Below are 26853 nucleotides of genomic sequence, written 5' to 3'. Positions count from 1 at the left end.
TTCTTTTTGTGAAATCTTTGGAATCATTTTTCTCTGGTTTGATCTTTTAAGGGGGTAGGCCCTAGACGAATAACAGTGCGGATGGGTTGTTTTAGGTTTGAGTTTCTGGGTATTATCCACTAACTGGCATGGCATCATGTGCATCCTCAACTCATATATGCGTGCATCATACTCATGCATCTCATAGCGAGCATCACTCAAGAGCATTGTTGTTATGCATCATGGTGTATGCATCATTGAGTCGACATTATGGCAAATGCATCATGTCATATGCACCATTTTGTTTTGTGCAAGGAACATTCCATCATGGCACTACACTGGCATTGCATTGGTATAAATGAACATATTTTACAACTAGCATCATGCAAATCATTCAGCTAATAAACTCTGAGCAGGGATGTTCCAAACACCACTCGTAAATCAATCTCTCGTACTATCCTCTCTTACTATCCATAAGTCTTGTGATGAATCTCGCCGACATTTGTTTTCCTCATGTTGTGATCTTAGCTCTATGAGAACTTGATCACCTTATCTCATCATCATTCTTTGTTTTGTTTGATCTTTTCTTCTAGATCAGAAAACCTTACATCACTCAGTTATCCAATCTAGTTGAAGAGCCGTGCAAGAATCAAGTTCAGATGTTGCTTAAAAGCATCATTGTCATTCTGATGCGTCCCTAGCTACTTGCAAGTGGAAGCTCCTTCCTCACTAATAGAAAATCCTGGTTTCAAAATGTGTGTGTATCCTTTTCAGTCCTATAAATGACCCTGATCAAGGTTTGGAGCTATAAACTCTTATATGCAGTGCTAGTTACAGTTGTTTGTGCTGCAAAAATCAGAATTTATGCATAATGTAGACCTTTTGTTGACTCGCTAATCCCAACTAAGTTTTCTCAATAATTGCTTATGTCTGTGGTATGCTCATGTACCTGCTGGACAAAATCATATCTGACATTCACTATTGAACCTCTCTGTCGCTTATCTTAAAGATGATCTAGTGCAATGTTAATCTCTTTTTCTATCATGGCCTCAGCATCTTTTCCTTGTAACTCATGTCGTTGCTCTGTCAGCCAAGTCTTTGGATAGTATATCGGTTTTGTTCCATGTATCCTGCTTGTTTCATTTATAGTTATCCAAGGTTTCTGAATGGTTATCGGTCTTAATCTCCTGTTGCTGCCCAGCTGGACTGAATCTTATTTCCTGCAGTCTGTGATGGTTAGTCTCTGTTTCTCTCATGTCATGCCTCCGTTTTTAGATCACCTCCTTGCTATCCCTCATTCTCATAATGCTTATCCATGCATGACCTATCTATGCTACATGAGAATTCTCGTCGTATGCTCGGTAATGTTGTTTTGATTAACGATTGATAATGATTGTGTTCCCATATATTATCTACAGTTATTCACAGCAAAAGCTGAAGCCCTGGAGCTTTTTAGTGTGGAAAAACAATTGATTAGTTAGCACAGTGGCTCGGTTAATCTCCAGTTGGATGATGACAGTAGAGTAGCTATGAAACTTATGTCTTTCGGAACCATGTCGAGCAAGGAATTCGCAAATTAGCTGGCAATATTTGTACCATTAAAATCAGCTATATTGATTAATCTAGAAACTAGCACCCACATCGGTCGATCCTTGTCCCTGAGTTTATTGATTGTTCTTCTTTACTTCTTCTCCACTTAAATCTCGGGACGAGATTTTTTTAAGAGGGTAGGATTGTAACAACTCCGATATTTTCTTCCTGTGCGTGTTGTCATGGCCAAGTTGGCCACGACACCGCCTGCGCGCCACGCGTGGGACGCGCGTCTCGTGCTGCTGTTGCCTCCCCACTTGGTTCCCTCTCGAAGCTGCCAGACCGTTCCCGAGTTCAAATCGTCCACAGCGTCGTGTTCTTCTCGCTCACTCCCTCGCCTCTCTCTCGCACGCGCGCCGCCTGCCACACTCCTGCGCGCACCTTGTGCCGTCGCCCGCTGTGGTTACCGCGGCCACGAGCCGAGCTCGCCGTGTGCCGCTCCGTCCCGCTCGCCACTCGCTCGCACGCCGCGGGCCGTGCCCGCGCGGCACTGAGCTGCGCCGCCGCACGCCATGGCCGCCGCTCGCCCCTCAACGCCGAACCGCCGCTCGAGCCCGCACCGACCCCCAACAACCCCCAAACCCACTTGCTCTCGGCCCTCTGAAGCTCCTCACCCCGACCCCGTCGATCCCGCTCGTCCGAGCTCGCCGGAGCGCCGCCCGCACCGCCGCCGAGCTGCTGCTCACGCTGCGCCCCCACCTCCGGCCGTTCCCGACCCCAACCGAGCACACCCCCGGGTAGTCCTCGCTTCCCTCATGCTCCTCCACCCCTCCATCGCCGCCGGCAAGCCACCCCATCGCCGGAATCGGCGTTTTCCCAAGCGCCCCTGCTCTGTTTCGCGTCAAGGACCTCAGGCTAAAATTCAAACAAGTGCAGGGGGTTTTCTGCAATGTCATAGACTCATAGGAATAGTGTTTCAGGGACTAAATCGCTTGAAACTTTGAAAATCCATAGAAAATAGTAGAAAAATCGTAAAATAGTAATTTAAGATGTTTTGGAATCCTTGTGAGTAGATCTATGCAGTGGAATCATAATATGATGGGTGTTAGTTGAAAATATTTACTGTAAAAATATATTTATGTTTGTTAAGGTTTTAATGCTAGTGTTACTTGTCTTTTTCATAACTGCAGTTATAGTACTCTAAATGATATGAAATTTTTATGGTAGGCTATTTTTGTGATGTGTACACTGTGGTAAAAATTTCAAGTTCATTGAAGGCAGTATGACCGAGTTTTTGATTTAACTTGTTGAATGCTAAGTAAATAGTTTATAAATAATAGAAATTTGTAAAAATGGAAAATGTGATTCCACTGCCCTTGTATGATGCTATTTTGGTCTAAAAAAATATAATATGGCCATGTGTTTACAGAAAATATGAAGTTTTACATTTAACTTGCTCTCACACGTTTAAGTGCAATAAAGATTTGTTTGTTTTATAATCAATAAAATATAAAACCTGAGCATGTGAAATTTATGCAGTAGACTATTAGGAGTATTGGTGATCTACTGTGATTTTGGTAGGATTTATTGTGCACTTTACATGTATGATCATATATATATGTCTATATGTCTTATTATCTAAATAAATTCAGAAAGGCTTTAGATAAATTAATTTGGGGTTGTATGCTATGTTTTCTGGTGCTCATAAATCATGTACGACATGTTAGATGTTGCTCATGCAACTCTTGTTTAATCTTGATATTATTTGCATGTTTGCTAAAGTTAACTCATGACCTTCATGCTTATGGATGCTCAGTCGTGACTTTGTGTCTGTCTTGCTTGCTCTTTTTGATGTATTGTCTATTGTACCTCTGTGCATTCATACATATGCATTATTGCACCTCATTTAGGTACGATAGATGAACCATATGAAGGACGTGCTACTGGAGCCGAACCCGAAGACGATGTTGGTGAACATATCCCGAAGACGGATGGATGGAACCCAATGTGCATGACCAAAGGAAGATGCTCGCCAAGCGAGTATCATCTAACTAACACTGACCTAGTGTTATTCCCAGGCAAGCCCCGGTGCACATCCGTTTATTTCAAACTATGACACCTATATTATGTTTCTATTACTTGTGCATTAGGTTCAGGAATTATTTGAAACCCTAGTTGCATGATCCCTAGGTCTCCTCGAGTTATACTAGTATATAGAGGACGATAGAAATGCTATGCTTAATAGAACTCGGTAGAAGACGAGTGATTTCGGGTCACTCGCGAGATATAGGTTATCTCGTTATTTTGAGTATATGGAATATTGGAATAGGTTGGATAAGGAAAAGAAAATGGAGACCGGGCGGGGAAAGGTTAGCCCCGCCTGTGTCGGTTAAGGACCGTTCGTTGCCTGGCCCTGTGATCGAGTTTGAATTGTACTAACCGCATGCCGGGAGTAGGAGGTAGTCGAAACCGGTAATCCGAGTACTGCCTTGTTTCGAAAGTACAGAACTTCATCACCACCCCTTAGGGCGAGTCGGGTAGTCGCGGAGAATTGGGATGCATATGTTTACTTTTGGTGGTCTCTCGTTGAGCCCGGCTGACTATATGTAGGTGGGGCGGTTCTGTAGTTCGAGGCGGGGAGGGGAATGGTTGGCATGTATAGTCCGACGGGGCAAATACGTGCCGTGTTGGTTAGGTCCACCTTGCAATGTTAAATCGGATCGATCCGCCGTACGTCGCATCTCGAATATGAGCACCTTGATCACAGCACCACATCGTAGTGATGCTATATGGAATTTAAATGATGGTTAGGAATTAATTATCTTGTTTTAATATTTCAATGTTAGCTATGGTTGCTTAGAAGGTGCAAATACTAGTTGATGGTTTAAACATATGGGAACTTGGAGCTAAAATATTGAAATTAAGGATCTACTTTTAGAAGCTTTTTATGCAAAATAACCACCAGCCAAATGCCTTGCATGTCTAGATTTGTGGGCTAAGTTATACCCACTGGTCGGGTAAGTCTTGCTGAGTATTAATATACTCAGGGTTTGTTGTTTACCCTGTTTCAGGTATAGAAGCTAACCAGGATTCGCATCAGTGGGCTCGATGTGACGTCCTCACGTGTTCATAGTTATCATTTCGTTTTATTGGTTCTCAATCAAATTTCTTCCTCTCAGGTCATATTCTCATCCGCTGCTGTCATTTAATTTATGTAAATTCTAAATTTAAAGTGATTGTGTAAATATATATGTTATTATCTATTTTTGTGAAATTATATTATGCTGGTACCGTCTGTGCTCGCCGTCGCGCGAGACTTCTGGTGTGTTTCGATCGGCCTGTGGGTTGGAAACAGGCTGTCAGGTTACACTTAATTAAGCTAATGCGCCTGATGCGTTCAAATGATTGCCATTATGCTTAATTAAGCCGTTTAACTTGGCGGTTCTGTCACACTTGTGCCGTCTTCAGGGCAGCCAGGTCAGTCTGAACGAGTGCATGTCATTGTAGGAGCCACAGCCACTCTCTGTTCAGCGGTCAACCACCGTCCACCGCTCTCCTCCCCCCTCTCCGATGGCGATTGCTGCTCCTGTACACAGCGTCATCCAGGACAGGAGGAGGCGCATCGTTTACTGACAAGTGACACAACACATGCGCACCAGGCAGGCTCCTAATTAACAATTCCGTTTCAGAATGTGCCCGCGGTCGACCGCGAGGTTCCCTTCCCGACGACGTGGACGCGCCACCGGCCGCCGCCGCCGCCGTCATGCCTACGTGCTGCGACGCTGGCAGGGCGATCTGATCAGAGGGAAGCCGCCCGGCCGTCCTTGGTGCTGGTGCTGGTCAGTTCGACCCAAACCGCTCCAGGGACCAAGGGCGGCGCTTCCGGCCGGTCACCTCCGTGGCTCCGTCATCTTCACCGTTCCACGGCACGCCGGCGGACAGAGAAGAAACCCGGAACAAATCTGCTGTTTTTGGCACTCACCTCTCGTGACGGCACGCATCTTCTTCACGTCGCGATACTATGTTGAAACAGTCAGCTACTCAGCTTGTGTGGCCGTCCCATCCGGCCGGCGGTTGCTTTCCCCCCAATTTATCGAGAATTTTCTCCTCCTCCTTTCGTTGTCCGGCCGGCGTGTCGACGTTCGAAACGACCCATCATGTGACTCCAAGTTTTCATCAGTGGAAGAGTAAGGCTGTCCACAATGGCAAGAGCAAGAGCAAATTTGCTCTTGCCTCGTTTCCCACGCCCTCTCTGTCTACAGTGCCAAACAGTGCATCTACAGTGCCAAACAGTAGATTTCCTCCTCCATTTCCTCCTATCGCTGTGGACGGTCTAAATACGGGACGCCGCGCCGTAATTCTAACTCCTTTCACATGCTCTGACAGCCATGGCGGCCGAACAGGCCGGTCTGTCGGTCAGCGCCGGCACCGCAAGAGGTGGAAGAAAACAAAGCTCAGCCGTGAATTGTGCGGTCCGAGACAATCACACCCAATCACAAAGATCCCTTCTTTCTTTCTTTTGTTTGTTGGAAAAAAAGAACACGAAAACCCTATCCTCTATACTGTAATCATGTCACCGGTCAGCACGATGTCATTGACCCGACGAGAGCGGTGGCGAGGTGAGGTTGCAGTCGAAAACCTTTTCCTTGGTAAGGTTGCTGTTGCTGTCACACTCGGCTGAGGGGAGGGCCGCGAGCCACACTACTGCTATCTGAAAAAAGCGAAAACTTTCCGGTTGCAAAAACAAAGCTTTCCTCGGCAGCAGGGGAGAGCCAGTGGCGCGCACCCCGGCGTTGCTCAGGCAAGCAAGCAAGCTAGCTAGTACTCCTACTAGCTAGCAACAAGGGGGAAGCGACCCGGCAAGGGGGGCGCAGGCCGGGGCCGGCCGGCCGGCGCGCCGCATGTGGCCACTGGGCGGCCGCGCCGTCGCTGTCCGACCCGCTCGCGGACGGCATCTCGCCGAGCGCGGGGACAAGAGCTGTTCCCCCCATCCATGAGGCAACCATGCTCGTGCTCATCAACAAATACCTCAGGAGCAGCAGGAACCCGGCGGGAGGAGGCGGCGACGAGATGGCGCCGCCGGCATCCAGCGGGGCCGACCGCGACCGCGACCGCGACCTCTACCTGTGCCTGCCCGGCTGCGTGCCGGTGCGCGCCAAGCGGGGGGCGGCCGCGGCGACGGTCACCACCACGGCGCGGGCATCGCGGCACAACTTCGTCAAGGCCGCGGCGTCGGGCCTGCTCGCGGGGGCGCACTTCACCAACCACGAGTCGCTCCCGCCGCTGCCCGACGCCTACGCCGAGTTCGCCGCCGCGTTCCCGCTGTACGGCGCCCTCGCGCGCGCCGACGCCATCCGCGGCGAGGAGTACCAGCACCTGGACCGCCACGTGTGCCTGGACTACACCGGCATCAACCTCTTCTCCCACGCGCAGATGAACTCGTCCCTGCCGTCCACGTCGTCGTCGTCCTCCGTCGCGTGGCAGCCGCCCTTCTTCGACATCGCGTACAAGTCCGCGAGCCTGCGGGTGCAGGTGCAATGCGGGGACGCCGCCGCCGCCGCGGGCGGCATCGGCGCCGCCGTCACGGCGCGCATCATGGCGTCGCTCAAGATCCCCGAGGACGAGTACACCATGGTGTGCACGGCGAACCGGACCACCGCGTTCCGGCTCCTGGCGGAGTCCTACTCGTTCCAGTCCGGTAGGCAGCTGCTCCCCGTGTACGACTACGAGAGCGAGGCCGTTGCCGCCATGGCCGAGAGCGCGCGCCGCCGCGGCGCCGAGGTCACGCCCGCGAGCTTCGCATGGCCGAGCATGAGGATCCACGGCACCGACCTCCGCAAGAAGCTGGCCCGGGGCCGGCGGCGCGGGGGGCGGCGCGGCCTCTTCGTGTTCCCGCTGGCCTCCCGCATGACGGGCGCCAGGTACCCGTACCTGTGGATGAGCGCGGCGCACGAGCAGGGGTGGCACGTGGCGCTGGACGCCTGCGCGCTCGGCACCAAGGACCTCGACACGTTCGGGCTCTCCCTCATCCGCCCGGACTTCATTGTCTGCAACTTCTTCAAGGTGTTCGGCGAGAACCCCTCCGGCTTCGCGGGGCTCTTCGTCAAGCGGTCCAGCCTCGCCGCGCTGGAGCGATCCGTGATCGCGCGCAGCATCGGCATCGTAAGCATCGTGCCCGCACGCCGATGGTCGCTCCACGACGACTACTCCACCGAGCTGGAGCACTCGCGCAGCTTCCCCAAGCTCGCCGAGCCGGCGCTGGACGACGCCGACGTCGAGACCACCAGCTCCTTCTCCGGCCCGCTCAGCTCCACCACCATCGCTCGCAACAGGAACCTGCAGCCCGACGCCGCGGAGAACGCCGACGCCCCGGAGATCCGCGAGGTCGACGCGGCGGAGAACGGCGGCTTCTACACGGAGGAGGCGAGAGCAGCAGAGAACGGCGGCCATGAAACAGAGCAGCTCGCCAAGGACGAAGGGGAGGTGGAGTGCCGGGGCCTGGACCACGCCGACGCGCTGGGGCTCATCGCCATCGGCAACCGGCTGCGCTGCATCAGCAACTGGCTGGTGGTGGCCCTGCAGAAGCTGCGGCACCCGCACGGCGAGAGCGGCCACCAGCTGGTGAGGCTGTACGGCCCGCGCGTCAAGTTCGACCGGGGGCCGTCGCTCGCCTTCAACGTGTTCGACTGGAAGGGCGAGCGGGTGGCGCCGCCGCTGGTGCAGAAGCTCGCCGACCGCCACAACATCTCCCTCACCTGCGGCTTCCTGCGCAACATCTGGTTCTCCGACAAGTACGAGGCCGACAGGGCCGCCGTCCTCGAGCACAGGGCCGCCGCCGGCGACGACGGCGCCGTGGTCGCGCCAGGCAAGAGGAGGAAGGACGCCGCCGGCGACGTGGGGATCCTCGTGGTGAACGCGTCGCTGGGGTTCCTCAGCAACTTCGAGGACGCGTACAGGCTGTGGGCGTTCGTGGCCAAGTTCTTGGACGCCGACTTCGTGGAGAAGGAGAGGTGGAGGTACACCGCGCTCAACCAGAAGACGGTCGAGGTGTAGGGCAGCAGATTGCAGCCGGGCACCTTCATCAGCCTTCGCTCAGCTTGGCACATTGGTACGGTTTCAGTTCACTGTAAAGCAGCATTCTTTAGGGATCAGCTCGGCAGTGTGAGTGTGTGCTGTGCTCTTCCTTCCAACCATTCTTTCAGTGTAAACTGTACGATGTATAGTGTAGAGGTTGCTTTCCTAATAATATCATCTGGAATGTGGATTCATAAGTTCTGGTGAGGCACAATCGAATAACAAAGATATCGAGCATCAGGAAACAAAAGAGGTTCTTGTCCTGGCTCAGCACAAAAACAAGCCGAGGGTTTAGGGTGAATAGTTTCAGAAAACAATTATTTGCAAGATGGCTAAACTGAGAGTTCTAAGCATAATACATCAGAATAATAATGCCAACAATCTAGCAACATTATTTTGCTATATGCTTTCACCACTATAGGCCATTTGCTATGGGATTGCTGAACTTGATTTCACCCCAAGCAATGTTGTCGGACGCCTTCTTGTTGTAGAACCTCATATAGATGGAATCGACTTTTGTAAGATAGAATGTACCAGGTGGCAACAGGCCTGTATCTTTGCTTGTGTCAAAATCTTTCACTCGGTAACGGTTCTCCATCAGCTTCAGTGTCTCGGCAAATTTCTCAGGTGATGTTAAGTTACAAACGAGGGATCAAGATAGACAGCTTAGGAGAGAAAAAAATTGCAAGCAAGGGAACTTCTCAGATCACGAAATAAATTTTTGGGACAAGTTTGGTCATAAAACTCAACTCTATTTTTGTGCGTACTAGTTCTGTATTAAAGAGACATGATAAGCTAAAGCATGGGTGATGCAATGATCATTGCCATATTTCTGTGTGCTAGTTTCTTCAAAATGCTTGTTGGGGTTGTAGGTCAACAAATTGTACCAAACTGAATGAAGAATTTAGTAATAGAAGACCATACGAATCACATGTCTTGACTCGAGCTTTGCTGTCACTGTCACATCAAGCACAGAAGCAATGTTCGCTGCTGAAAGGATGGTAGCCCTCATGTAATCTCAATGAGAAGATGTCAAGCCCCTGCCATGAGAACATTATGATTCGTTGGTCAGCCTGCGTAATAATAAAAAAAATAGCTGTGCGGAATGAACAAATCCGTGCTTGTCGTAGATTACGGATGCCAATGCTGCATACAGAGATGCAGTATACATGATACCTATTTGTTTAGGAAGCAAAATTGATGGTTGTACTTTGATGTCATACAAATTCTTTGCAACTCGTTGAGAGGCCTGCAATTTTGGTAGAATTGACTTAGTGCTGCATCAAATAAGCTTTAAGAATTATTACCCTCCAAATAAGAAAGAACCTTCTTCAAGTCGCGGCTTTGGTAACTTTCTTGACTAGTCAAATTTGCAAAAGATAGCAGCTTCTCTTTAGCGTCGTTATCAACTGAGCCCCAAAATAACAAAAGGGGGTAACTTGAAGCCCCAAAATGGGAGAGAATTTCAGAACATTATTTGGTTGACAGACCATGAGGCTACATATTAAGTAGGAAAATGAATGCAATTTAAGCGTAAAGCGAACAAAATGGACCTGAATCGCGCATGAAGTCATTGAAGAAAATCCGAGCAATACTCTTCTGCACAAGCTGTGATAATAAAAATTAAAGAAAGTGTTAAATTCTGCATAAATTAAGACAATGGAATGCGAAGAATAAATAAGGTGCAAACTTTTTTTAGTCTTTGAGCAAGTATGATGTCATCATACCTATAACTGCATCAGATATACCTTATAACTGCATCAGATATTGAGAACTGCTCTCCCACAAGCTTTTCATGCCTGATGTCATGGCCACCATCCCTGAAAGGGAATCTATTGAGGATCAAAGCATTAATAATTGCAGCAAGCTTACTTGGTACAAAACTGTATAACATGAACCCAGAGCTATCAGGTAGATAGCTTTCCGTCAACAACCTAGTTAAGTTCAGGAGATAAGCATCGGAGTTGTGAACATATGAGTCTGAGAAATGAATAACCAAAAGTACCATTTGTGATATAGAGAAGTCGAAGTCCCATTTAGAATGTCAAAGCATATATATACGAGAGCAAACAAGGTAGATTCCTTACCGGGTATTCACTTGCAAGATCTGGCTTGTAGAAATGGTATACATGAGCCATATGAGAAGCTTTATATTTTCTTTCAAAAGAGATGTATAGGAGCATCTGGGCCGATAAGCATTGCCATCGCAGCAGCAGCACCAGTAGGACGAGCTGGTCCTTCTGCATAAACCTGAACATAATAATTGCATAACATTGTTAAGTGCTAACTGTTGCACAGGGGCAAAAGCTTTATAGAATTAAGTGTGAACAACTAGGTTCGAGATTTTGGGCGACAAATCGCACTATCTGTGCAAAGGACAAGGCGGTTATGTCGATCCCATGGTTTACTCTCAAGTCTCAACCCAATTCACACAATTCAACAGGGCAGCTGTTCCACAACCATAGCATGAGTTGCTCGAGTCAACTCAAATGTCAGTATTACCACTTTCCTGTGTTTGCATTTCATAAGAAATGTTGACGATGACAAGTTATTAGGTGAAAAAAAAATAAAATTAGGTGGGGTGAAACCGAAATAGAGCCAGTACAAATGATAAAATGTCACATTGCAACTTTGGTTAGGTCTTAGGCCGGATGTGTTTTCTTTTCCTTCTTTGGTAATTGGGTCTCAGTGGACGCCAAAACTCAAAAATTTGCATCAGCCATGTTTTGATGGGCTTGCTTTTTGTCTATCACTGTCTCGCTGCCAACTTCCAAGCGGCCAATTAGCTTTGAATCAATATTGTACTTTTGCAGCAACGACACAACATTCAAGCAGGGAGAAATTCTCTCATGGCCGTTTGGATACCATTCAGTGCTTCCCATGACAATTCGCACACCGGTCTAATCTCGGCATTCGGATGCTCTGAGCCTCATGCGCAGCAGCATGCCAGCATAAACAAGGCAGACAGCGAATCGATCCAGTTCCGCCACTGAATCGATGTGGGGGAGAACGGCGGGCGACTCACCTGCTGGGGCAGGTTGGAGGGGAGTAGAGATGCCCATGGCGAGGATGCCGGCGCCCTTGCGCTCCTCCATCCCGCCGATCGAGGCCCCCCTTCCTCCTCCTCCGCAGCCGCCGCGGCCACGATGGCTCGATCCCTCGACGCTTCACCGGCGGCGAGGATGTGTCAGTTTGATATCCACTGCACCACCTCCCAAGTCTCAAGTGCCGACTCCAAACCATTAGGCAATCTGGAGGTATAGCATAAGTCAAACGGCCCGTTAGAATTTTTTTAATTTTTATATTATTTTTTTTCCAATTTGTCAAAAATATATGTCGATTTGTTTTTTGCAAAAATGTCAAACTGGCGGAATGAAGGTACTGCCGGATGAATCCGCGGTAGGTGCACTGTAGAAAACATACTGCCGGTTCATCCGTCGAAATGTTACTGTAGCGATTTTCACTGGCACTAGTGACTTACCGACAAATCAACCGGAGGTATTGTCGCAATTCACTGTAGCACATTTTCAAAAAATTATAACAAATTCATATGGATTCGGATGGTGATAAAATTTATACGAAAATTATAGACCTCGACGAGATCTACAACTTTGTAATTCAAACTTTTTTCATTTAGAATCATTCTGGTGTTTAAATAATCGACACAATATGTAGATCTAAAAAATCAGATCTAAACAAGTCGTGCTGCTCATCGGGAGTGCACCGGGAATCAGATCTAAATAACTTTGTAATTACAACAAATTTAGCGTTGTTTAGATGAAAAATTTTCGTATATAATCGCTACAGTAATCTTTCGCCGGATGAACCGGCGGTATGTTTTCTAAAGTGCACCTGGCCGGTTCATCCCTCATGAACATTGGGCAATCTTTAGTGACATGGAAAACTATTTTTTCTAGTAGTCATGCATGCTCTGTCTTGCTTCGAAACTAAACCAGTTTCTCGTTCTTTTTTTAATGGTTGAGGATCAATTTAAAACTGAAAATCTATCCAGTCGAAATCTAACTGAAAAGGCTTATCATCAAGCGTCAACGATGAGAAACCGTTCGACTTTGCCTCCGCAAGTTCTCTTGGACTTACCATCTTCGCCAGAACAGCTGACGCGGGCAAAGGTCCTGGGCGCCGTCGCTACGCAAGTCATGCCCTGCCTAGTCACATGACTTGGCGTTACGGATGGACCTGTTTATGGATGACGCATCTTTTGGTATGACTCTGTTTTGCAAATAAATCTCCACCGTCAGCCCCATCCGATGGTGAAGCATCTCGGTAGGTGCATGTCCCCATGCTTACACGTTTTTTCTCACTTTTGCCTTATCTATTTTGGTTTTCCGTTTCTTTTTTGAGGAATCCTCGGTGGCTTCTTACAATCTTACGTAAAGATAACTCTGGATTATACATTGTAGTATTGTAAGAATTAGTATATCCCGAATTAAACCGAGCCAAGAAAAACCTATGAGATGTTAGGAAGCGATATTACACGCTCGTGAAGGCCGTTGAGAAAACCAATTCATTTCAAAAGACAATTCTCTCCAAAAAAATAATAAAAATATGCACATTCAGTGTCAATGTACAGTTACGGTATGGATGAACTCAGGGGCGAAGCTAGAGCTGAATCTAGGGTGGTAGACTGTTTATAATTCTGCTGCTAGCTCTCTAATTTACAAGATAAAATTTTAATGATTAGCGTTGAGTTTTTATTTCGACGTGGGTGCCCGGACACCTCCAAAAGACTACATAGCTCTGCCCCTAGATGAACTATCCCAAAGGTTGCATATTCATATATTACAACTTTCCTTTCTAAGAAAAATAAAAGAATCACTTAGGCCAGTCTCCGTCAGGGTTTTTTTTCCCAACCGGTAACCCCAAACCGGAGCACTCCGGTTCCGGTAAACCGGACCGGTTTGACCGGTTACCGGTAGAAACCGGTCAAATTCAAATTTGAATTCAAAAAACTCAGTTCAACCGGTTCGTACCGGTATACCGGTCGGTTTGACCGGTTTACCGGCCGGTTTGACCGGTTTGAATTCAAATCCAGATTTAAAATCGCATGTGTAACCGGTTTGGACCGGTATACCGGCCGGTTTGACCGGTTTACCGGCCGGTTAGACCGGTTTATCAAGTGGGCCTTAATGGGCCGTCTCTTTTTTTTTCTTTTTCTTTTTTGTTTTAACTTTAAATGCCTGAAAAGTATGTTAAACGAATGAATTTTAAAGAAAATTTGACACCATTAGATTCGCCGCACTTAAAGTCATTTTTTTGAATTCAAATTTGAATTTTGAATTTGGGCCGATTTGGTACCGGTCCAAACCGGAACCGGACCGGGTCAAACCGGACCGGTTCCCACCGGTAAGGGGAACCCTGGTCTCCGTAGAGAGTGTCATCACACGGTTACCTAGATTGTGAACTAGGTAACCGGACTGGAGGAGTGTCATCACCCATGACACTCCTCTCATATCTCATGACACTATTTTTTTTTTCTCTTTTGTCACATCAACAAATTTAATGCTCACAACGCTTTTACGACTCTCGTTAAGATTGGCCTCACAGTAGTTTAGCATGAACTGACAAACCAAAGGGGGCCAAATGGACCATCAAAGGCACGCGATCTCTCCACTCATTCACTGCGCATGGACCCCCCGCGATATCTGTGGATTGATGGGCCCAGATCTCGGTTACAGGCAGGTGGTCCCTACTTTTCGCGTTGGATCCAGCTGGGCCAATCCTGGGCCCAGCGCACCCCAGGTGGGTCCCGCTCCGGATCCCCTGCTCCCGGTGCGCGGAGTCCCGTACACGCTACACGGACCGTAGCCTCCACTCATCCCGCGACGCGTGTCCCGGAATAGCCGGGTCCCGCCTGCCCCGCCGCCGGTGGGGCCCTTCTCCACCACCGCAGCCCCACTAACCCCTCGCCGGGGCCACCTGTCATCAAGAGTCCCCACCTTATTTTTTATTTTATCCGATCACTGGTCCAGCCTGTCAGATAGGGCTTGGAGTAGCTGGGAGCAGGGTTTACCTTTTCGTTTTTTTTCCGAATCCCGCCGTTTGCCGGAAACGAAATTTCGGCCGAAATTTCGCCGAATTTCGCTAATTCCGAACGGAAAGAAAATTCAAATTCAAAAAACGAAATTTCGGTGATTTCGACCGAAATTTCGGTGATTTCGACCGGAAAATGATGTCCGTTGTGATTTTCGTACTGTTCCCGAGGTCAAATGAAAAACTTTTGTATACCAACTTTGTTCAGTTTTTCGAGATCTACAACTTTTGTTTCAGGAACTTTTTCATTTGAGCAATGGTTTGAAAGTTATTTAATTATTTCAAAAACTACCAATTAAAAGTCTTGTCATTTCATGTGACAACTTTCATTTTCTCTCTTAGGCCTCAACTGGACTTTTATTATTCTTGTTATGGCGGATATTCCTATAAATTTTTAGGGACATTAGTTGATCCAATTGAAAGTTGTTTTAAATCCAGGACAAACATGATTTGAATTGGTTATCAATTCATGTGACAGTGTTTGAATTTTTTGTTTGATTCAATTTGTATAGAGAATTGTTAAAGCATTCTGAAAGGTGTGTTTTCCGGCAGTTTTCCAACGGAAAGTTTTTCCCTGCTCTATAGATGGTGACAATTCTCTTGTGGCCTAAGATTTTGGTCACATGCATGCTGTGGATGCAAGAATTTGACCTTCTCTTCTTATCCTCGGGACTGGAATGGCGTCGGAGGAAATTCACTGGAATCAAGGTTACAGTCACCGACCTACTATTGCAATGCAAATCTTTCTTCCACGAAGTGGGGGCAGATCAAAGGCCACAACTGACTTAATCTGCAGTTGCCAATGGAGAAGAATTACCAATGAAATTTAACACGTATCAGCAATGGCCACAACTTCAAAAAAAAAACTCCCAAGTCTCCACAGTTACCGGCTACAAAGCTAGAAGAAGAGCCAGATCGAGGGCCTGGTTAAGAATAATAGACTACAGCAGACAGAGGGCTTTAGCTGCCATCTCATTCGATCTCACCGCTACATACAAAAGAAAAGAGCTGCTAGATGATAATATAAAAGCAGATGCAAAAGGCAAAAGCGAAGCAAGATTGACGACGAGCCTAATTGGACAGCACGAGGAAACCAGATCTACTAGTCTACTGATGAGAGTATAGTCCACCCGGGCCGGCTGATGGATCATCATCCTAGTTGTAGGTATGCATATGAAATTAAATAGGTACCTCACCAATATCATGATAAACCAAAGTCTAGTTGAAGTCGAGGGGAGAAAACAAATTTTTGCACATGAAATGACGAGTCATTCAAATTACGGTTTCAAATGTTAATTTTAGCCTAGCAAATGATCTTAGATTTGAGTGTGTTCTAGTCCTATTTGCTTAGAAAAACACCTAGTTTTTTATCATATTTTTTACATATTTTTTTACAAATTTTTTTGAATTTTTGAATTTTGAAACGAAATTTACCGAAATTTACCGAAATTCCACTTCCCGGTAACTACCGAAAACGAAAAAAATACCGAAATTTCGCCGAAATTTCACCGAAATTTTGAACCCTGGCTGGGAGGTCACGAGTCAGGCACGGACGCGACTCTTAAGGCCATGCTCATGCTAATGCTTGCCCTAATCCGAATACCCGCTCCCATAATACTCCCTCCGTCCAAAAAAACAAGTCATTTTGAGATTCAAATTTTGTCTTAAAAAACATATCATCTTACCGTATTTAGAAAGTGCATGCGGATGTAAGAATCAATCAGCACCAAATAAGAATAATAAATATGAGCAAATATAATTATTTTATCTTCTGATTAATTTGTCCTAAAATTTTTAGAATAATTTGTTTTTTTAGACGGAGGGAGAACACCTTAATTATTCATGAATGCGTGCGCGAATTTGACCAGCATGCGCGCCGGGCCCCGCCGGTCAGGAAGCTGGGCACGCGACAACGCGCCCTGGGCCGTCGGATGCGCGCCGGGCGCGCAGATTAATGCTGCGGGGCCCGGTACAGGTCAGCACCGGGCCCCACCACGACCCGGTGGGGCGGTGGCCCCGGGCGTCATGGTCCCACCGCCAAGTGACACCGCGCGATAAATCTAGCTCTCTTGTCTCTCCCTCTCGCTCGCCCGACGCGCAGGCAGCGAGCCAAGTAAACCGTCCGAGGCGAGCCCCACCTCCGCGTTCACACGCGGAGAGGCGGGCGATTACAAGGGCAATCCAATCCCTCCCTCCTCTCGTTTCGATTCGCGCCATGGAGGCACAGGCGCAGGACAGGGCGGAGGAGGGCGAGGCCGCCGCGCGGCAGCACGCGGTGGGGGCGGGGGGCGCGGCGGCGGCGGCGGGGGTGGCGATGGGCGCGATCCCCATGCACGGGTTCATGGTCCCGAAGCCGGAGCCGGTGGAGTACTTCGGCGGGATGGCGGTGGTGCGCAGCAAGCCGCCGCCGCGGAACCGCGACCGGCACACCAAGGTGGAGGGCCGCGGGCGGCGGATCCGCATGCCGGCGGCGTGCGCGGCCAGGATCTTCCAGCTGACGCGGGAGCTAGGGCACAAGTCCGACGGCGAGACCATCCGGTGGTTGCTGCAGCAGTCGGAGCCCGCCATCATCGCCGCCACCGGCACCGGCACGGTCCCGGCGATCGCGACCACCGTCGACGGCGTCCTCCGCATCCCCACGCAGTCGTCCTCCTCCAGCCCCTCGTCCCTCGCCATGGTCGACGGCGAGGAGTCCTCCGCCAAGCGCCGCCGGAAGCTGCAGCCCACGCGCGCCGCGGCGGGCGCGTCCCCGCTCGCCACCGCGGCGCCTGCGGCCTACTACCCGGTCATCGCCGACCCGCTCCTGCAGGGCACCGGCGGGGCGGCGGCCATCGCCATCCCGAGCGGGCTCGCCCCCATCACCGCCGCGTCCGGCACGCCCCAGGGGCTCGTCCCGGTCTTCGCGGTCCCGGCCGCCGGCAGCCCCGGCGGCGGCGCCAACCGCATGATCCCGCAGGCCACCGCCGTGTGGATGGTCCCGCAGCCCGGCGCCGCGGCGGGGGGCGCGCCCGCCCAGCCCGCGCAGTTCTGGGCCATCCAGTCCGCGCCGCAGCTCATCAACCTCGGCGGCGGGCAGACCGCCGTGTTCCCGACGGCAGTGAACGTCGCCGACTTCCAGCAGCAGCATGCGTCCACCATGTCGCACAACAGCAACTCGGAGCAGCACCCGGGGTCCGGGCCCCACGAGCAGCAGCGCGGCGGCCGGAGCGACGTGGACCACCCGGAGGAGGACGAGGACGACGACGACGAGGAACCGGTGTCCGACTCCGGCCCGGAGGAGTAGCGCGCGGCCGCCGCACGCCCGGAAAGTCACACCCACAAAGCTTAGGTTCCTTTCCCTCTAATTTAATTAATCTTTTTCCCCCTTTCGCAATCCTCCTCCTTATGATGAACTAGTAATTACGCGATGCTCGGGCAGCCGTGTGTGGTGTGGTCGCTTTCCGTCTTAGGCTCAGGCTCAGGGACCCAGTGTTAGTGGTAGAGAGAAGGAGATGACGAAGAAGAAAGAGGTAGAAGAAGAAGAAGCATGTAATGCAAATGAAACGAGCAGCTGATTTGTTCTGTTAATTAACGACCTTTTCCTGATCTGTAATCTCTCTGTGTTCGCCGTTTTCGCTCCGATGAGGAAGGGATGGGCCGACGATGGGGGCATGGGGTTTTAGGTGCCGAGCACAAGAGTAGGGAGCGGGAGGGAGGCGAGGCGGAGCGGCGAGCACGTGCGTACGTGGGGGCAAAATTTAACGCACACGGCCGGGCGGTGGGGGCGGGCTGCTTTCTGTGGCTCCGGCGGTGGGGCCCGGCGGTGGTTCGGGTTGCGGTGGGGGAGCACGGCGCGGGGGGCCCGGGCGCAAGCAAAGTGGTGTGGTGGGTCAGGTCAAAGCGCGCGCGCGCGCTCTCGCGGACCGTGCGGCTCCCCCTTGCAGAGAGAGAGGCCGCGGCTTGGGTGGGTGTGGGGACAGGCGGCCAGCCTGCCAGCCAGGCACGGGCTGCCCGTCACGTGACCGGTGGCTCGGGTCCCGCCTCGGTTCGTGGCCCCCGCCGCGTGGTGGGGGGCGCGGCGCGGGAGGCGTGGGGTCCGCCCCGGGACCTTGGCCCCGCGCCCCAAGCCCCCCAGCTCGCGGCTGGTGGGCGCCGGCCCCGACACATGTCGGTAGGGTGGTGGTTGCCGTGGTGGGGTCCGCGGGCCCCCGTGCCGTGCCGTGCCCCGCCGGGCGTCCCGCTCCCCTGCTGCAGCCTCCCCGCGCGGTGGGGACCGGGTCAGCTGGTGGGGCCGAGGACGCTGGCGCGGGCCCCGCGAATATCCGCACGCCGGATTCCAAATCCTGCCGCTCGCCCGTTACGGTTGCATTTCCTTCCTTGGGCTTTGCTTGAATACCGTTATTACGTACAGATCAGGCTGGCACGGTTACCGGCCAGAGAAGAGAGGGGCAAAAAACTTAAAGCGTCGGCATTTGGCAGCCGACAGCTCCCCCGGACGAAAAAGATAACCCGGAAAGGGTCGCGTGAGAGCCGGATTACTGCTTTATTAAGCACCTGTTTGATTTGTAAAAGTCTCTAGCCTCTCCAAAAGTCTTTGGGGCTAAACAAAAGTCTCACCCGGTTTGATTTCAATAATTGAAGGGACTAAACCTCATTAAATGGAGTGTACAAAAGACCTCTTTACCCCTCCTCCTTGCATGTGTCCAAACGGGATTTCAAAATGGAGGTGTCGGGTGCCACAATTAGGGACACCCTAATTAGGGTGATAAGATCGCTTTAAAACACAAACAGCTATAAAGACAACTGGGCCCACTAAAGCCCACGGTCTCCTTCCAATCCGGAAGAAAGGAAAAGACTCAATAAAGCCCAGCACGCGGCCCATTCACATCCCCCTCGAACCCACGGAACGATCTCCGCCTCATTCGAGGGTCCCTCCCGGGCCCGCTGGACAGTCTCCGCCTCGCTCGAGGGTAGCGAACCTACCCTCGAGCGGGTGATTCATTCTCCGCCTCGCTCGAGGGCCCCCCTCGGGACCCTCGACCGCGCAACACACTTCCGCCTCGCTCGAGGGTAGCGGATCTACCCCTCGAGCAGGTGACTCATCTCCGCCTCGCTCGGGGCCGTCTCTCGGCACAAGGGACAAACGGCCCCGCCGCCCAAACCGCTCGCCGTACGAAGGCATTAAAAGCCAGCCGCTCCACCACGGCTCAAAGGACGGGCGGCGTCAGGCCGCCACTCCCACAGTAGATGTGACCGGGGTCCCATCCGCCGACCCCGGTCACCGCTCCGCCACCCCGATTGCTGTAGCAGCACTGTGGGCATTCAATACGGGACAAGACAAGCTGGCGCCGCCCCCGTTGCTGTTCTGCCGACATCAACCATCCGGACTCACCTCCCGCAGGGGAAGGGGTCCGGCGATGTCACGTGTCCTCCCGAGAGGGGCACTCTGCACGCACAAGGCGGGACCCCGGACCTCCCTCTTGTGGGGTCCGGGACTTCCATGCGCTCCCGGACCTTCTAGTGTGCACGCTCACACTCCGACCAGGGGGTCCGGGACCGTCCCATGCCATTACTACCGTCGGGACACTGCAGGACGACCGGCGCAATCTTCGCGGGACCAAGGACGGAACCCAGGACGACAGCGACGCGCGCCGCCTTCCCACAGTACACTTTCTACGGTGTTCGACACTGCACCCCTGCAAATTAAGGGTAAACGACGACTTCCATACCCCCACTCATGTGCACCGCCCCTCCTTGTGACTATAAAAGGAGGAGGTGGGCTTCCTTAGGCCGGGTTGGAAGCGGGCTCTCTGGTTTCTATCTCCCAAGAGAACTCTCAGCACTACTGATCACTCATCTCAACCGACTCCACTCCTAGCAGAGACTTGGGAGCTTCCCTCCCTCTCTCGCCTCGCTTGTATCCCCTACTACAAGCACCCCGGGTGCAAGATAATACAGTGCCCTCGCACACCCCCTTTGCTGGACGTACGGCCCCGCGGCCGGAACCAGGATAAACCGTGCGTTACTGTGTTGCCTCTTGCATCATCATCTGAGACGAGGAAACACGCAGCATTTGCTAGTTGGGATCCAGGCCCCCGGGTCGGGACACCGACAGGAGGGGAGGGTATTTCGAAATGGAGGGGAGGGAGTGGCGGTTCGCTGGGCTAGCTCTCCGATAGGAGCGCCCCCGCCCGGCGGTCCGTGGCGGGGGTGAAGAGGAGGCGGAGGAGTCGCGGTCGGGGTCCGCGGCAGCGGCCATGGCGCGTGGAGGGGACGTGGACCCGGAGGAGTCGCGGTCAGGGTCGGCGGCCCCCACGGCGCGCGGTGAGGAGGAGGATCCGCAGCACTTGGCTCCGGCGTCGGCCACGCCCGCGGGGGCGGGCGCGGGTCTGGGGGCCGGCTTGCCGGGCCTGGCGGCCTTGGCGGCGCACGGACGGCGGCGGCGTTAGCTGCGAGCTCCTCGAGCACCACCAGCTTGCGCTTGGTAGGGGGCCTGCCGGCGCCGGGGCTGGCCCCGGCTGCGCGCTTGGCGGGCGGGGGGGGGGGGGGCACCGGCTGCGGCGGATCGGGTGAGCTGGGGCCCCGAGGCCGCCGCGGCGGCGGCGGCGGGGATCTAGGCGGCGGAGAGGGGCACGGGTGGGGAGAGGACAGAGGCTTCCTCGTCGGGGTGGGGGAGGGGCGGACCGGGGGTAGGGTAGGGTCAGTAGTTGGGAATATAGCCCAAAAACCTCAAAAAAACTCCTCAAGAGGGTCTTCTCCAAAAAAATCTTTACCCCAAAAAAGTCCCTAAAAATCCCACCTTATTTGGGTTAAAAATCCCTAAAATCCTAGGGACTTCTACAAAAATCCCTCAAACCAAACAGGGCCTAACTGCATCCGAGCCTCCCTCACTAGTGTTGCTGACAGTGTGAACGGAAGCTGTGGTACTAGTATACTCTAGCAGTGGGTTGTGCGAGTAGTGGTACTGTGTTAACTGGAGAGAAAGCGGGTGCCTTTTCCTGCCGGCGGCGAGCGGCGCTCGCGCTGCGCTTTGCGTCCAAAGCCTACTAGTGGATTGCGCGCGCAACGCGCGCGCTCATAATTTCATTGAATTACTAGAGGTAATTATCATGGTAAGAGAAGTTATTTTTATTCACAGGAGTCGTGCATTTATAGGAATGGTATTTTTATTTTTTTTCACATTTGACAGTGAAAAGAGAAACAGATAGATTGGAGTTAAAGATGAAGGAAAATAGCACTCTAGGCGCGCACTCATATTTGCTTTGTATCTATTTTGTTATTTAGAATTTCATGAAATAGAAAATCTAGTTAAATATATGTAAGCTCTGCAAGTGATAATAAAGTTGCAATCTAAATACTGGAACTTGTAACATTGTTACATTCATATTATCTATCAGGGAACATAAAAACATCAGGCCAAATTTATGGTTAATACAAGGAAATTTTATTATTTTACATTTTGACTAGGAAGTAGTAACTATCAACTACATAGTTTAAGCTACTTTGAAATTTAGCATAACCTAATTTGTGGTGGTCCGAGAGGAGTGACCTTCCCAATATAGGCGTAGATGTCCTGCAGGGTTTTGAACTTAAAAACTATTAGTACTATAGTAATCACACAAGATTTAAAAAATATAAACATTTCTATTTAATGACGTGACAGCTGCTGAGCCAGAATTGCACCTGCAAATTAGGTCCCCGCAACAAATACTTGCTTTCTTGCTCTACTGAGATTCAGTTATTGGATGTTCTTGCTGTGAATAACACTTAGTGATTTGAGACCAAAGATTTTCCGGAACAGGTGCAATGTTGTGCCAGGTTACTTGCATAATGTTGATAAAAAAATACTGCAATTGGCAGTAGTTTCATCAGAAAGTAGTTTCAAGAAACAGTGCCTATACTCCCTATTATTAATTAATTACCAGGTTTCAAATGCAGAACTTTTTGTAAAAAAAATAAACATGAAAATAGGGCCATACTCACAATTCTTGCAGTCTCAGGTACAGGATCATATGGACCGGTGAACGGTTCGCCTGTTATGAAAGGATGAAATAGAGCCTGAAATAAGTTACAGCAACAATCAAGTTAATTCCAGATGACACAAAAAAGTTATTCTAGATATGAATTACTTCATAAAGAAAAACTTGTGATTGTGTAGAAAGTGTAATGCATGCAAAATCAATATAAATTTATGATACCACTAGGTCAATAGGATAAATCGTCTTAACAAGCCCTGACATGAGAATGTACATATTAGGATAGAAATGGAATTACGCCAGTAGCAGTAGCCATACCTGCACTGGTGACCATCGCTTATTTGGATCAAATTCAAGAAGCCCCTTCAAGAAATCAACTAATGCCAGACGATCCGTTTCTTCTGTCTCTGAATCAAAATGCAAGACCTGAGAACATGATATCAAACTTGCAAGCTTTACTGTAAGAACTCTCATTTGCATATACAGGAGACCAGCTCAAAAATGTCAAGCATGAATTAAAGCATTTTTTCTAACTATACTATGTACAAACGAAAGACATGAAAGCAAAAACAATGCTTTTAACACTGGGAGGAAGTATAAAACTTAAGAAGACACCAACACCATGTTCACTAAATAACATAAGAAAGAAGAATATAGAAAAGCACTAAAATTACAGTGATCTGACTGAAACTAACAAAGAGTAAACATGCTATGCCAAAGCAAGGGGCCAAATGCTATGCCAAAGCAAGGCAATCCAGTGAACCAGCATATTTCCTTGGAGAAGCCATTCCATATTTCCTTGCACATGTTGGACAACCTCACATACAGGGTACATCGCCAGCATCACCGAATTAATGGCGTAGATGACGGAGTTGCTGACGGGTGCCCTTGCTTCCCATGCCGGCCTTGTAAACGACCGTGTAGGACAAGAGCAAGAGCTCGCCGCGATGGAGAATAGTAGGATGGACAGTCAGCTGCATCTACAAAATTACCTCCTGCACATGGTTGGAGATGCATTTGCAGTAGGGGCCTATTTGCAATTTAATGAATAATGAAGAAGAATTTTGAAATTTCACTTGAACTCTACTAATCATTGATTTCACCAGCCAGGTAATATCAGAACAATTGATTGCTCGTCATCAACAACCCAAGCTGGAGGTTGATAAGACAAGCTTCTCACTGCTTGCGTTGTGATGAGATATATAAGTTAAATTTCCATATCTATGTCAATACATACCAAGTTGGTTATTTCGAAGCCATCATTTGTCCATTGTCCGCCATACTTAGCACCTCGATTATGTAGTGACTATAGATAAAGGGCACAAAACTGAATTTGTGAACAGGGAGCATAGTCTAACTCATAGTTTTGCCACCAGACAACACCATTTCCTCTGGTGAACCAATTTGGAAACCGGAATAAGTTTACATTCCCTAACCATTGATCAAAATTTTTCATAGGTATAGGACTTGTCACTGGGAACTGAAATGACGGCAAGTCATGTAGTTATACGTTCTGAACTCGTAACAGACAATACAATTATTTTATACTGATCAAGCTCGATAAATAATTGAAATTTCATAAATGCAAGCACCTTGGATTGGGAACAACAAAATTTGAGATTCTAGCATTCATGAGGTGTAGCATTTAGCACAACAAAAGACATGGGATACTAAAACCGAAGTTATTATTGATTGAAATTTGTTTCAGTTTCACCTCTCAGGACAAACATGAATGGCTTCTGTTGCACATTGCAAATCAGGGTCAAGGTGGCTCACCATGGCAGGATGAAGTAGTGGTAGTTAAACACAAAACACAAAGAAGTAGGGCTGAGGTGCAAGGAAAAAGTAAATTTGTCTGGCAGAATCGACTAATACCTCTTCGGACCTCCTGTTCTTAGCTCGCTGCAGAGCCACCATGAGCCTGAAGGACCATGAGGATGGCTGGGATAGCAAACTCATTATTGCAGGCCGAGGACTGCGGTACAATAGTCATATTTATATCAGTATCGAGTACTTTGATTGCTTATGAAGCATAAAAAAATCATTATTGCGGGCTACTGGTATGGACTGAAAATTCATGAATATAGGAGCCACTACTGACGAATATAGGATCCACTACTGGTAGTAACCATACAAATTTAATTGTAATTAGGAAGCTAGTAGTACCAACAAAGTAAAATAAGTGGCTCGTGGCTCACCTCGACCAACTCCACAATGGTATATGTGATGGATGTTGGCAGGTAATGCTAGGTGCAGTTCCCCTGGGTGACAACCTGCAGAGGAAGGAACTAAAGATGGTATTAAAATTTATCAATAATGGTAACAACCAGCTCATTACAGTGAATTCATTTGTGTGCAATGCCAGATGTCTACCAGTCAACCCCAATTTTATCTGCACACTTGGTAAATGACCCTCATGGCACATTCATCATAACATAATAATTTCCTGTGACTCAGAGACTTCTCAAATCATCACTAAGAGAACTCTACATTGGTTCTTCGTGTATGGCCAGAAGAAAAGTGTGGCATACTTTCCATGTAATAACCTTTAGCACCCACCTGACTCGATCACAGAATGGCATACCTGCCCAAACAATCGATCTCTACCATTGCCTGACGTTAGAATATAGTATCCAGCACAAAAAATTAGAGTCATGCGCGATGGAAAACAACCACCCTGACTATTCAAAAAAAAACAAGGGAGCATTATATGTTACTTTTGGCAATCTCGAATTCACAACTCTTTGTGTTCTAGTTTCAGTTTTTTTTTATGGAACACAGTTTCAGATAGAAAAGAGGAAAATATTCTCATGAGAAAAATTACAAAATAGCAACAATAAAAAAGGAAAGATCTGACTGACCTCTTGTTCCCAAGCAATGTAGACAGTCATGAAAATTTCTTATCCACGATCAAGAAAGATATGGAAACAAGAAAGTCATTTCCAAATGATGTATAAGTGTGGTCTGGCCCTGCAAAAGTGTCCTAATCCTTTCAGTTTCTACATCTTCCTATTGTTCAATTGTTTGATTTAGTCAATAAAACCTAAATTTAACAAATCTATTTGTCCATATAGAAATCAAACCAGCATTTCATCACATTGGTATTCAGAATTCAAGATCTGAAGGAGTAAAAGTGAAAGCACTTTTTTCCAAGCAATTTCACTGAATGGAGGCCTAGGAGATGTCTCAGCTGAAGGATAGGGCCGGGATGCAAACTGATGAAGTTTCTGAACGAGGACTGCAAACCTGGCAGCAGACAGATGAAAAACCGTATGAACTGCACACCGGGGACGGGCGAACAAGGTCAGCACCACATCTATCCAACACTGCATACCAAAAGGAGCATCGATAGAAGCCGGATCCAACATAGGGATAAGCTAAACCTGGCTTGAAAAGAGGCGCAGGGGAAGAAGTAAAGTAGATATAGAGATCAAGAAAAAGAAGCGGCCACTGTGGGAAAAAAATTGAGGACGAAGTAGAGCAAGGGACAACCTGACTATGACTGACGAAGACAAACAGATTATTGGCACAGCAATGTATCCCTTGTGCGGTTCACCTGTGCGGTTGTGAGGGTGAGGGGGAGAGAAATAAGTTCAGTAGCAGGTCTCCAAGAAATGCATTGGTGGTACGAGAGAGAGCCGCAGGCAGGCAGCGGGCAGCCGGAAGCCGCCGCTGCCAGGAGCCGGCCGTCGCTGCAGCTGCTCCCGAGCTCGAGTAGCACCGCCGGCGGAGGGAGCCTAGGAGGGGGTGGACGGAGGCTGCACGGCGGCGCAAGGCCGAGGAGAGCAGGGGAGGAGGGCGCGGCCGGAGGAGGGCCGGAGCCGGCGTGCGGCATGGCTGGCGAGGCGGTTCTTGGGAGGGAGGCGCCGATGAGGGTGGGCCAGCGAGGCTGCTGCCAAGCCGCGCCGAGAGAGAGCAGGGGCCGCGGCCGCCGCGCGTGCCCGGCCCTGCTCGCCACGGCTGGCGTGAGCGCCGGGAGTAGGGCCGTTGCTGCCCCGTGCACGAGAGAGAGAAAGAGAGAGAGAGAGAGAGAGAGAGAGAGAGAGAGAGAGAGAGGAGGAGGAGGAGGAGGAGGAGATGGAGACGAGCCTGGCCGGATGCCGCCGCCGCGCACCTATTTTGCCGCCGGTGTCGGGGAGGCCATCGCGGACGCCATAGCCGCGCAGCGATCCGCGGACCCCGTGCCGCTCGGAGCAGGGGAGGGGTGGCGCGGAGGGCGCAGGGGAGGCCACCGCACCTCCTCATCACCCGCCGATCCGGCACG

At 50.0% G+C, this 26853-nt stretch overlaps 3 protein-coding genes and 1 long non-coding RNA gene across 13 annotated transcripts; 2 read left to right on the top strand and 2 right to left on the bottom strand.

The window, feature by feature from the left end:
• Positions 1-6201: 6201 nt before the first annotated feature.
• Positions 6202-8780, top strand: LOC120678967. The gene has a single exon (XM_039960435.1). It carries the CDS (start codon positions 6514-6516, stop codon positions 8560-8562), a length of 2049 nt encoding a protein of 682 aa, XP_039816369.1. The 5' UTR covers positions 6202-6513; the 3' UTR covers positions 8563-8780.
• Positions 8781-8802: 22 nt separating this feature from the next.
• On the bottom strand, positions 8803-11817 carry LOC120678968. Of its 10 annotated transcripts, XR_005676911.1 has the most exons (8): positions 11609-11817; positions 10671-10833; positions 10456-10517; positions 10311-10382; positions 10137-10191; positions 9910-10021; positions 9760-9832; positions 8803-9623 (listed from the first exon to the last, which is right to left on the bottom strand). XR_005676911.1 is itself a non-coding variant. In XM_039960437.1 (7 exons), exons 1-5 carry the CDS (start codon positions 11676-11678, stop codon positions 9989-9991), a joined length of 507 nt encoding a protein of 168 aa, XP_039816371.1. In that variant the 5' UTR covers positions 11679-11817; the 3' UTR covers positions 9266-9623; positions 9760-9832; positions 9910-9988. The 10 variants fall into 10 exon arrangements, 2 of the variants coding, with proteins under 2 accessions (XP_039816371.1, XP_039816370.1); XR_005676907.1 differs by lacking the exon at positions 10456-10517 and having other exon boundaries at positions 10311-10415; XR_005676912.1 differs by lacking the exon at positions 10456-10517 and having other exon boundaries at positions 9910-9992; positions 10311-10415.
• A 4907-nt stretch (positions 11818-16724) lies between these two features.
• On the top strand, positions 16725-18221 carry LOC120679837 (transcription factor PCF2-like). The gene has a single exon (XM_039961500.1). It carries the CDS (start codon positions 16850-16852, stop codon positions 17915-17917), a length of 1068 nt encoding a protein of 355 aa, XP_039817434.1. The 5' UTR covers positions 16725-16849; the 3' UTR covers positions 17918-18221.
• A 3767-nt stretch (positions 18222-21988) lies between these two features.
• LOC120680297 lies at positions 21989-23051 on the bottom strand. Its single transcript, XR_005677574.1, has 4 exons — positions 22908-23051; positions 22597-22671; positions 22297-22460; positions 21989-22186 (listed from the first exon to the last, which is right to left on the bottom strand). It is a non-coding gene; the product is annotated as an uncharacterized LOC120680297 (long non-coding RNA).
• Between the last annotated feature and the right edge of the window lie 3802 nt (positions 23052-26853).

The sequence above is a fragment of the Panicum virgatum genome, chromosome 6N (genome assembly GCF_016808335.1).
Source record: "Panicum virgatum strain AP13 chromosome 6N, P.virgatum_v5, whole genome shotgun sequence".
Lineage (NCBI taxonomy): Eukaryota > Viridiplantae > Streptophyta > Magnoliopsida > Poales > Poaceae > Panicum > Panicum virgatum.
The sequence above is the reverse complement of the archived record's forward strand: the minus strand, read 5'-3'. Positions and strand labels throughout refer to the sequence as shown.

Bases quoted from the DNA above. Each gene is read 5' to 3' on its own strand.
- LOC120679837 (XM_039961500.1), top strand. From the start codon at position 16,850: ATGGAGGCACAGGCGCAGGACAGGGCGGAGGAGGGCGAGGCCGCCGCG.
- LOC120678967 (XM_039960435.1), top strand. From the start codon at position 6,514: ATGCTCGTGCTCATCAACAAATACCTCAGGAGCAGCAGGAACCCGGCG.
- LOC120678968 (XM_039960436.1), bottom strand. From the start codon at position 11,678: ATGGAGGAGCGCAAGGGCGCCGGCATCCTCGCCATGGGCATCTCTACT. The intron at 10,834-11,608 runs GTGAGTCGCCCG...TATTATGTTCAG, and splicing joins CCTCCAACCTGCCCCAGCAG to GTTTATGCAGAAGGACCAGC. The intron at 10,518-10,670 runs GTAAGGAATCTA...GAACTTAACTAG, and splicing joins ATCTTGCAAGTGAATACCCG to GTTGTTGACGGAAAGCTATC.